The sequence below is a fragment of the Topomyia yanbarensis genome, chromosome 2, assembly GCF_030247195.1.
Source record: "Topomyia yanbarensis strain Yona2022 chromosome 2, ASM3024719v1, whole genome shotgun sequence".
NCBI lineage: Eukaryota > Metazoa > Arthropoda > Insecta > Diptera > Culicidae > Topomyia > Topomyia yanbarensis.
Window position 1 is genome coordinate 459,233,947 of NC_080671.1, and position 11,547 is coordinate 459,245,493.

Genomic DNA, 11,547 nt, shown 5'->3' on the forward strand with positions numbered 1-11,547 from the left:
AAAACTCCGTAGGAATATGTATAACGAGCAGTTCAAATAATTGTACTAAAACAGACATTATACACACCACAAATGCACTGCGCGAAAATTGCTGCACTATGCACCTGAAAACGTTCTATAGAACATCCGTGGGGAGAAGCTGGGTAAATTATTGAAGCCAAGGTCTTATCATCTAGACAACCAACGTGAACGGTCGCTAAAAATCGAGATTAGCAAGTTTGATTTTAAAAGTGAAAATTACATAACCGGTAGTTCAAGTCGAAGTATATTGGACGTGCTTCAACCATAGCAGTCAGGTAAATGAAGATAAAAATATAACTGCAACAAGCGAAAAATATTGTGACCTAACCCCAAGCTTCTCCAAAACCACGCTAGGACCCATTAAATTTCCGACTGATTCCGGACTCCGGAAAACAAAGCGTCGGGCTTTGACCGACTAATTAAACATAACCGCACCCGCGGACGCTCTCCAGCTTTCGAGGTCGCACGCATTCAAGTTCGGAGCTGCGACGGGCTAGAGCCCTTTCCAAGCTACGCCTTTGGAGTAAACCCGCGGCAACACAATATCTCCCAGAAGGACCAAGAGTCGATCCCTACTAGCTAATTGGATCACTGTATAACCGCACTCGCGGCTCTTTTCCCGCTTTCGGAGTCGTATGCAGTCAAGGGCGGGAGACCCTCCGAAGGTATCAACGCAAAAGCAGTCACCTACAGCAGCAACGAGCAGTACAGCGCACATTCAGCCAATACCCACCAGTAGCAGCAGCAGCAGGTCGGCCGACCACGTGCAGACGAGTGGATCCCGATACACACACACACACACACACACACACACACACACACACACACACACACACACCAATTGTGAGTAATACATAAGATTAAAGTGAGGAATAGCCTTTCAATCACTACTATCCGAACTCTTGATCCCAAAGTAGACCCCGGAGCCGACCCTGAAAGTCTTCGTGCTTTCACAATCGAGCTAGCCAGAGAAGAGACCGTGAGAGTCCACCCCAGACGGTCCCCGTGGCTTGACCAGGGACTAGGGGCTTTTCAAAGACTGGCCATATGCCAGCCAGTAACAGTTTAGAGAATGATGGTGTGTGATGGGAAGGAGGGTGGTGGTAACCCCTCACCGCATGCCCCTAACTACGCCTTCGTTGAAATACAGAAAACCTATATTAGTGAAAAAAATTAGACCGGGATTAGGTTGACGATGTTCAGAGTGATTGCATAACATTTCTATATGAGAAAGACAAAAAAGTAAGGTGAACTTATAAATATGGGACCACTTTTCACTTAAACGACCATAACAAACGAACAAAACACACCAGGGCTTTTAAATTTCTAGAAGCATCGTTGATTAAGCTTTAAAACAAACGCTAAAAATATGGTGCTGTTTGTTTGAGAAAAAAAGTTATTCTGAAAAATTAGGGTGAACGTAAAAATGTGGGACATGTTGTATTTTCCCATGGAACCAATGCCCAAAACTTCAAGCAAAGTGGGCGGAGGTCTAAAATTGCCCAAATGATATGAAATTTGGCATCCGTGCTTACTTTGCTATTTGTCACAATCGGTTCGATCATCTCCGAGTAACCGATGCGCAATTATTGGTCACACACATACGCACTAGGGTGGGGCATTGTTATATGGAAAAACGTAATCATAACCTATTCAACCGAGCACAGCACTTTTTTGGTTCCATTTGGGGTCCCAAACAACTGTGCAAAATTTGGGATCGATTAGATTTGACCCGGCGTAGCGCATTGCGTTTGAAATTTGTATGGAAATTAGTATGGGAAAACCTACTTTTTGCATTTTCAATTTTACAGACTACAATTCTTCCTGCAGTATACCAACAATTGGATAGAAGTGTAGTCCTGGATATGCTGAACAACTTTGCCGAAGGATGCAAGGTGCTAGAATATCTCTACAACAAGTTATAGCTGTTTAAAGTTCGCTAGATCGAATTAATTGTCAAAAAAATTTTTTTTGCCAACACTGCGGGTGTACCAATGACATTTCATATAGCGTACCAAAATAACATCATATACTTTAGATTTATCACATTGGTATGTTCGGATGAATTATTCAAAAGCCTTAGCTCAATTTCATGGGCCTAAGAAGTTTCGCAAAATGGCGTAGTGAGAGGAGAGGGGGGGGGGGGAGGGAGGCTTCAATATATAGTAATTCTAACTGAAATAACTGAAATTTTGTCGAGTTGAAATGTTCAGATGAATTATTTTTAAGCATTTGCACAATGTCCTATGCATAATAGTAATGCAGATGAAACGAAACATACTGTATCCCTCTACATTGACTTCATATCAATGGAAGTAAAGTTGCAGACTGAATCAACTGATGTCGAGTTGATATGTCAGAGGAATGCATTGATAATATTTCAGTTTAATACGCGCTACGATTTGATAGGATGCTCTTTTCGATGTTGTCCGATCACCTGAAGTAAAAATTGCTGTTGAACTGGGGCTCTTGTGGATTGTGTAAATGTTGTAAAATAATTCATCTGAACATTTCAACTCGATAAGATTTCAGTTATTTTAGTTCAAATTTCCACATTTAAAAGTCTCCACCCCCTCTCTCCTCACTACACCCTATTGCTAAACTACCTATGCCCATGAAATTGAGCTGAGGCTTTTGAATAATTCATCCAAACATACCAATGTGGTAAATCTAAAGTATATGATGTTATTTTGGTACGCTATATGAAATGTCATTGGTACACCCGCAGTGTTGGCAAAAAAAAATAATTTTTGGCAATTAATTCGATCTAGCGAACTTTAAACAGCTATAACTTGTTGTAGAGATATTCTAGCACCCTGCACTCTTCGGCAAAGTTGTTCAGCATATCCAGGACTACACTTCTATCCAATTGTTGGTATACTGCAGGAAGAATTGTAGCCTGTAAAATTGAAAATGCAAAAAAGTAGGTTTTCCCATACTAATTTCCATACAAATTTCAAACGCAATGCGCTACGCCGGGTCAAATCCAATCGGCCAACAATTTCAAGCAATTTGTAACTCATTTTAATTCTTTGGATCATTTATACATATATTGACTACAGGTTTATGTATAGGAATTTCGAATATGGCCGCATATTTCAACCCGTAACACAGAAACCAGAACTCCGATTCAAAGGACAATTTAGTAGCATTCAATAGGGATGTTCTAGTTTTCATTCGAGACTATTTCTATGAAAATCGAATCAGACATTTCTGAGAAGCAGATGTGAATTCTACTCACGAACATAACTACTTTCCCGAAGATTCCGGTTCCGCCGAAGTTGTCCAATGTGGTCAACGTGGATTTGATTGGGCATCAATGAGCTGAAATTATAAATCCAAACACTTTTGAACACGTTTTATGAAGTTTTGCATCTTATAGATACCATGCTGATTCCGATTTATATGGGAATTTCATGCGTGACCCCACTATTCAACTTGTAACTCCGGAACCGGAATTCCGGAGTCGGAATTAAATGAAATTCAATAGCAGCCTATGGGAACGTTGAACCTTTCATTTGAAACTAAGTTTGAAAAAATCGGTTCAGCCATCTCTGAGTAACCGATGTGCATATTTTGGTCATATACATACACACACACGCACACACACGCAGACATTTACCTAATTCGACGAACTAAGGCGAATGGTATATGAGACTCAGCCCTCCGGGCCTTGGTTGAAACACCGATTTTCAGAGTGATTGCATAGCCTTTCTATAGGAGAAAGGCAAAAACAACCGAAATTTCTTTTTTTAATTGGATTATAGAGGTTTTAACCTTAGAGTTATTTGCCTTCTTCGGGATAGAAAAATCTATGTGCTGAGTTTGAAATAAAACCCAGATGAGCTGCGTACAAGACAATCAATTTACCAACTACGCTATACTTGTCCCTCCCAAATTTCTTGCTTTTGCTCATTTTTTCAAAATCGAGTTAGGGATCATCCATGAATGACGTAGCATTATATGGGAGAGGGGGAGTTTTGTATTTTGTGATGATGTGTGCCGACAGGGGGGGGGGGTAGGGGGTCATGTCATGCTAAGTAGCTTTTTTAAAGGGGAATAGAATAGATTTTTTTTAAAAATGGCAAGGAGGGCAGGGTTACCGTCAAGCTACGTAATTAACAGGGGGGGAGGGGGGTATTTAGAGGTTTGTGACGAAATGCTACGATGGGGGAGGAGGGTGTTAAAAATCACGCAAAACATGCTAAGTCATTTATGGATGGTCCCATCATCCTATTGATTCTCTCCGTTTTTTGTTGTTACATTGGGTACCTGAATGGCCTAATTGTTTGCAAAGAAGGCAGTTCATGTCCCACGCTACAAAAAGGCTAGCTCGAAGCCGATCATGAGGACAAAGTGTGGTAAAGGATAGTTTACAGTTCAGGAAATGGATTTCGCACGAGATTTGCTTTGGGATTTGATCAGGGAAAATTTCCCGCCGAGATCTTTCCAAACTGTGAAACCAAGAACTCTGCTGCTTCTTAAAAATACAAACAGTATCAAACTTGCAGCGAATTGCAAACCTTATAAAAATACTATTTTACCCGTCGGAAACCATTTGTGTTGAACTGTTCCCGGCCGGATTTCTGTGTAGAGAGTTTTAAAATCCCGTGATGTTTCCCGCGATTGGATTTACTCTTTGCCCGTCACGGGATTTGAAATCCCGAGCTCCATTTAAAATACACAGGGACCCAAATCCCGTGACACGTTTTCCGAACTGTAAATTAGCCTTAAAGTAGACCCCGCGGAGATCATACGAAACAAGGCCGATGGATAATTAATTGCTGGAAGCAATTACTTGCAATTCAGAATTTTCAGTGGGTATTACTCCACCGATTTAAACTGCCTTTGCAGACACGATACTCTTAAGTAAAATGCTTACAGCGACCAATCTTGTTTGACAGCTCATGGTCACTCACAGTCACTCTTAGTTTATCTTGCCGAAACATAGTTATATCGGTTGCGGCCGAGCATTGCATTGTCAAATCTTGCGATAGCGAGATGAATTAGATCACGAAAAGAGCGGTCAGAAAACCAAGATTATATTAGGGGAGGAGCTAAGTGTGGCTTCAAAATGGCGGATCTCATCGGCTTTTGCGCGCGAAACATCGTTCTACTTTGTCAAGTGCAGGGCCTCTCGTAGTTAGCTTAAATGAGGAATAGACATAATTTATTAAAATAGATTAAATTTTTTATGACTTATACCTTTTTTATTTTGATTAAAGAGGTTTTGACCTTAGGGTCACTCGCCTCTTTTCGGGTTAGAGAAATCGCTTTTGAAAAAATCTCTAACCCTATGTGTCGGGTTGGGAATCAAACCCAGGTGAGCTGCGTACAAGGCAATCGATTTACGAACTACGCTGTGCTTATACCTAATTTCAATAAATTTTGATAAAAAAACCCAAAAAAGCGAAAAAAGGTGAAATTTCTCTCTTTTTGCCTTTCTCAATAAAAAATGCTCTGAAAATCGACTTTTTAACGGAGGCCCGGAGGGCCGAGTGACATATACCATTCGATTCAGTTCGGCAAATGTCTGTGTGGCCACATCTGCTTGAATTAGTAGTACTAATAGTGGCAGCCATTCAAAGTCTCTTTGGCCACATTGGCCGCCATCATCGGTTCCGGAAGCCCCGGTGGAAGTATCTAAATTCAGAATAACAGTCACGTGGATTCTCGGAGATGGCTTGACCTATCTTGATTGATTGATTCTTAGTCTCAAATTAAAGGTGTTTTATCCCCATAAATGGCTATTAAATTTCATCTCGATCCGACTTCCGGTTCCGGAGTTACGGGTTGTGGCGTGCGGTCACAAAGCAATTTCCGATTCAAACCGATACTCCGATGAAAGCAAAAAAGGAAAAAAATCGCTTAAATGTCTCTCAAACAACTTAAATTTGCAATTCTAGGTCACTGACAGCCAACCGAATTTGAATTTTTAGTTGATCCGACTTCCGGTTCCGGAGTTACGGATTGAAGAGTGCAGTCACACAGCAAATTCCCATATGAACTGGTACCACCATGATGTCCAAATAGTGTAATACATATTAAAATGGCTGCAACATTAGACGGATTTGCGGGTCTAGATCACTAATGATCAATCGAAGCAGCTTTGACCACATTGGCCACCTATGACGGCACATGATGCCCCCGGGGAACTCGCCAACTTCCTAAGCTACTGTTACACTATTACCTAGCGAATTATTGACAGATTTTTACAAACCTGATTTCAAATGGAAGATATAGTCCTAATAACTGCTATGAATTTCATGCGGTTCTGACTTTTGGTTCCGGAATTACAGGGTGGTTAGTAAGGTCACATTGGAATTTTTCATATAAACTATTAAAATCGTAATACATCATAGGGTAAAAACCTATTGAAATGGTCGCCAAATTACTTCGATTGGAAGGTCTAAATCACTGATTGCTAATCAAACATTCTGTAAATATGTAAATATCGGAACGTATCGTTGCTCTCTGAAGCAACGATAATTTAAAGATGTTGGCTACCACATACTGAAACTAACTTACTAACTTGAGCATGCAACTAGGCATGACTACTAGAGTGGGACAAAAGTTAGATTCCAGCTCCGAGCAACTTTTTAGGTACCATTTGGGTTCTAGAACAACTGTGCAAATTCTTAGCTCGATCGGTGAAACTATATTTTTGCGCCCAGTGCTTAAAGTTTACATGGGATTTTGTATGGGAAAATTAACTTTTACAAAATAATTCCACCGGGAGTCGCCCATTACTTCCTAAAAATAAATCGTTATGTGACTTTTATAGGAAATTTAACAAAGAAACAAAGTCTCGAAAACCACAAAACGATTTGACGCTTAGGAAAAAAGTTATTAAGCAGAAACCGATTGATGCTCTGACGATTGACAAAATATTCATTTTTTCTAGCACCACTGCTGTTGATTACCCAATTATACGCAATATTTCAATCCTCTCTTAATGTGTCTAAATTCTTTATCTACACTATTTGGCCACTTCGCAAGGTTTTGAGGGATAAATTGAGGCTTCTTTTGTACATAATAAGAGAAGGTTAAAAATTTTGTATATAATAAAACCGTCAGAAGCAGTGATGCTATGAAAAGTGAAATTTTCATCAATCTTCAGGGCATCAATCGGTTTTTGCTTAATAACTTTTTCCACAAGCATCAGATCGTTTTGCAGTCTTCTAGACTTTGTTTTCTTGACCAATTTCCTATAAAAATCAGACATCCATTTATTTTTAGGAGGTAACGGGCGACTCTTGGAAGAATTAATTTGCAAAAGATAATTTCCCCATACAAAATCCCATGAAAACTTTAAAAAAGCGGGCGCAAAAATATAGTTTCGTAGTTCATTATCGAGCTTAAAGTTTGCAGAGTTGTTCTGGGAGCTAAATGGGGCCCAAAAAGTTACCCGCAAGAGGAAATTCGTGGAATCCCGGATCACCTGCGCTCTCTGGAGATCCCTAAAATATTCATAATTAAATACCAACACATTGACAGCCATAAAATGTTCTACACTGATGGGTCACGAATCAATGAGGCCACTCGCTTCGGTATTTTCAACAATAACACCTCGATCTCTTTCAAGCTTGCAGAACCTGCCTCTGTTTACACAGCCGAACTAGCAGCAGTTCACTATAGTCTGGAAATCATTGATACTTTACTTCCGAGCCATTATTTCATTCTCACAGATAGCCTCACCTCAGCACATTTAAGGCACTACGCTCATTAAAGCTTGACAATCACGCTCCGTTCTTTTTGAAGAAGATACGAGAATACTTAAATAAATTAACAAATAAATCATATCAAATTACCTTAGTGTGGATTCCCGCTCATTGCTCCATACCGGGTAATGAGAGAGCGGATAATTTAGCCAAAATAGGAGCACTGGACGGTGACATCTATGAAAGACCTATTGCCTTCAATAAATTTTATAGCGCTTCTCGTCAGACGACGCTTACTAGTTGGCAAACATCATGGGACAACGGTGATCTGGGACGGTGGTTGCACTCAATTATCCCTAAAGTATCAACGAAGGCATGGTTCAAAGGGTTGGATGTAAGTCGAAACTTAATTCGTGTGATGTCTAGACTCATGTCCAACCATTATACGTTGAATGCGCATCTCCGCCGTATTGGGATCGCAGAAAATAATCGATGTGCTTGCGGAGAGGGTTACGAAGACATTGAACATGTTGTTTGGTCTTGCACTGAATATCGTGAAGCCAGATCCCAATTAATAGACTCCTTACGAGCCAGAAGAAAACCACCCTATGTTCCTGTTCGTGATATCCTCGCTTTACGAGATCTTACATACATGGGCCATATTTATCATTTCCTGAAAACAATAAATATTCAAATATAATTATCCCCACAATGTTTCTAGTTTTTTCCCTTGCTACCCACAAACAATTTAGATTTCTTCGCAGTTAGTTAAGTTAGATAAAACGATATAAATAAGGAAAAAAATAAACAAAGATTACAGAAAAACTATCAATAGGTTTACAATGAAACTCAAGAAAATAGAGTATAATTAAAAACATTCAAAATGATGATTATCCTCAGTGTTAGCATTAGAAAGTGATTTTTTTTATAACGTGATAGTCTTAAGAACTTTTGTAACATGTTATGTAAAAAAACCCCGGCGTAAAAAAGCTTTTGCAAATGCCGTGTCAAATAAACGTTTTATGAAAAAATTTTTTTTTTCATGTAACCATGTCCTACTCTAATGACTACGCGCTTGGATTTTGAGTAACCATGATATTAACATTTTGGAACAACCTTCACTTGTATAATGATTATATGAATGAATAACCAAAGTTCTGGTAGAATTGTCCTAAATATTTGAATTTATTTTAAATTAAAGTGACAGTTCATTTGATGTAAGTGCTAGTACATATTTCGTTTACAGATATATACTTATGTCCAAAAGAATGACAAATCGAACTATGAGTGAGTTCAATAGAAGCACTTATTTGAAATCGTGGATACGAACAAGTTACATGCTTAAGGATATTATAGACACACACATGATATCTGAGAAACGAAAAAAGTAGATTTCAGTCACTCTTACTATATGTAGGGTAACGGGCCTGTTTTGGCCCTATTATGGAGGATGTCGCATTATTTCGTTCTTTACTTGGGATACAGTCGATGAAATACCTCAAAATTTTGGTATCAATATCGTTGCTTCGTTCCTATGATCAGCACAATATCTAAAATTGCATATAAATTATGGAATACTCGCGGTTTAGTGCAACAAAAAGTCGAATCGAATAGCCCAATTCGGAATTTACCATTTGAGCTAATGTGATGAACAAAGGTGCAAACACTGCTCTAACCAACTAGTCTTCAAATGGTTAGTGTGAAAATACAATCATTACCATATATTCATATGCAAGCTGTAGCACAAGTTTGCCAAAAAAGCGATAGAAGATAGAATTTTGACCCCTTCGAGATATACAAACAGTAAAACTTCTTGGGATTTATTGAACTGTACTGAATGTGAATCCACCATCTATTTGTTAAACACGTTAACCGCTGAATGCATATTTTCATACATCAATGCGTACAAGATAGTGTGGTAAACAAATCGCAACAAAATAAGTGCGCCTACTTCGTTGCCAAAATCGAACAACATAGAACATCCAACCGGGACAGACTGGCGCCACCAAGCAGCATCCATTTCCATCGACATTGAGGAAAGGAGAGCCAAACCACGTGCAGTGGTGTTTCTATGGCAAAAGTCAACCGAGGTGTAATTTTTCTTTCTCACTACGGTTCGGATGTAAATCCTGCGGAAAGATGCGTATAAAAGTGGAAGTTGTCCTCACCAGTGGTTCCGACGGTGTGTTCTATCCCGGACAGGAAGTGATTGGAGAGGTGATTGTGGGGTTGACCAAGACGATTAAGGTTTCGCGTATGTGTGATTGCCGCTGGTCCATTCTGAGGCTGTGTTGTTGTCATTAACTTTCCTTTTCAGGCGTGAAGTTGCTCATTTGCGGTGTCGGGAAGACGGAATGGAGTGAGGCTAATGGGAATGGTGCGAGATTTTTGAGTCTGGAACAATTCCTGTTTCAAGCCAATGATACGGCATCGAGTACAGTGTACAGCGGCAAGGAGCGGTACCTTTATTCGGAACTGGTGCTGTGTCAAGTGAATGGTACGAAATTCAATTTTTTATTCGAATTGGTGTGTCAGAGCTTATGCGTTACCTTTTAGATTTCATGCAATCTGGTGGATATTCGTATGGATTCGCTTGTCCCCTCCCGAAAACACTACCAGCCTCGTTCGAAGGTAACGATGGACACATTCGATATTCCCTCACGGCTACCTTGGAGCGACCTTGGAAACACTCCAAATCACACTCACTCAACTTTCAAGTGTCCCGACAGCTCGATATAAGTAACGAAATTCTTCTACCTCTCAAAGCAAACTACGCGAAAACACTTGGCTGTTGGCCATGTATGTCGGCAGGATCTCTATCGATGTCTGTGCAGCTGACAACCAACGGATTTGTTCCCGGTCAGATAATCCCGGCGCTGGTAATAGTCGACAGCAGACGAAACGTAAAAATTCGCAAAATCACAACCGTCCTAATGCAGAAAATCTCATACACTGCTCACTCACCGAAACGGCGCCAACGGATCGAAAGTACGATGATCTGCAGAAATGTGTCACCGGGAATCACTCTACCCGAAGGTGGTGTGCTGGCAGAGGATAATCTCCAGGTGCCGTACGTACTGCCATCGACCAGCAGCGGTTTCTCGAGAATCATCAAAGTAGCCTACGAACTGAGGGTAACGATGGAAATTGACACCTGCTTTCTGCAGGATCCTATCGTGACACTGACCATTCCGATTGTGATCGGAACGCTGTCCGAACGTGACTCGGAATTGTCGGACAACGAATCCGTACACGTTTGGTCCTTGAAGTCGGATAACTAGTTCGTAGGTGCGTGTATGGCGTTTCGATCGGCTGAGAAGGCCATGGGGGATATAAACAGCTGGAGACTGCTGGAAAAACTGATTAATCACTTTCCTGCATTATTTTTTTTTCTAAATTTCTGGTGCAAGGAAAAGACTATGTCTGAACATGTTGTATTACCACCTAAGCTAATTTCAATGTACTAATTAATTTTTGACTGGCTAGATTCTCCGTTGTAAGGAATGCAAAACTGCAATTTTCAAAAAGTATTATAAAATTTGATTGATGCTCAATAAATTATCATTATCTGAATATCGAAAAGTGTAATTCTTTTTCAATTGTTAACGAAAGTCCTCTAGTTTTTATTGTGCCAGTTTGCCAGAATACTGTTTATGTCAAATGCATTTTGGGCGGGTGCCTTCAAATCTTCGCCTCCTTTTTCGTCAAATCTTTGCTCCTATAAAAATGTTCCAAGGCTAACAGTTAATGAGATACCAATCATACAATCGATTCTCTTGGTATACATATATGCCATCGGCTTTATCACAATTATAAATTCAAAACCATTCTATTTCCACATATTTCAACAAAGCATATCTTGTAT

At 39.9% G+C, this 11,547-nt stretch overlaps 1 protein-coding gene across 1 annotated transcript; it reads left to right on the forward strand.

Annotated features, from left to right (window-relative positions):
• The first annotated feature begins 9,767 nt into the window (after positions 1-9,767).
• On the forward strand, positions 9,768-11,004 carry LOC131685929 (arrestin domain-containing protein 2-like). The gene is made up of 3 exons (XM_058969966.1): positions 9,768-9,936; positions 10,000-10,179; positions 10,239-11,004. The coding sequence occupies exons 1-3, from the start codon at positions 9,822-9,824 to the stop codon at positions 10,961-10,963; spliced, it is 1,020 nt and encodes a 339-aa protein (XP_058825949.1). The 5' UTR covers positions 9,768-9,821; the 3' UTR covers positions 10,964-11,004.
• Positions 11,005-11,547: the final 543 nt, after the last annotated feature.

Coding starts and splice junctions, on each gene's coding strand:
- LOC131685929 (XM_058969966.1), top strand. CDS start 9,822: ATGCGTATAAAAGTGGAAGTTGTCCTCACCAGTGGTTCCGACGGTGTG. Junction 9,937..9,999: donor CAAGACGATTAAGGTTTCGC/GTATGTGTGATT, acceptor TTTCCTTTTCAG/GCGTGAAGTTGCTCATTTGC. Junction 10,180..10,238: donor GGTGCTGTGTCAAGTGAATG/GTACGAAATTCA, acceptor GTTACCTTTTAG/ATTTCATGCAATCTGGTGGA.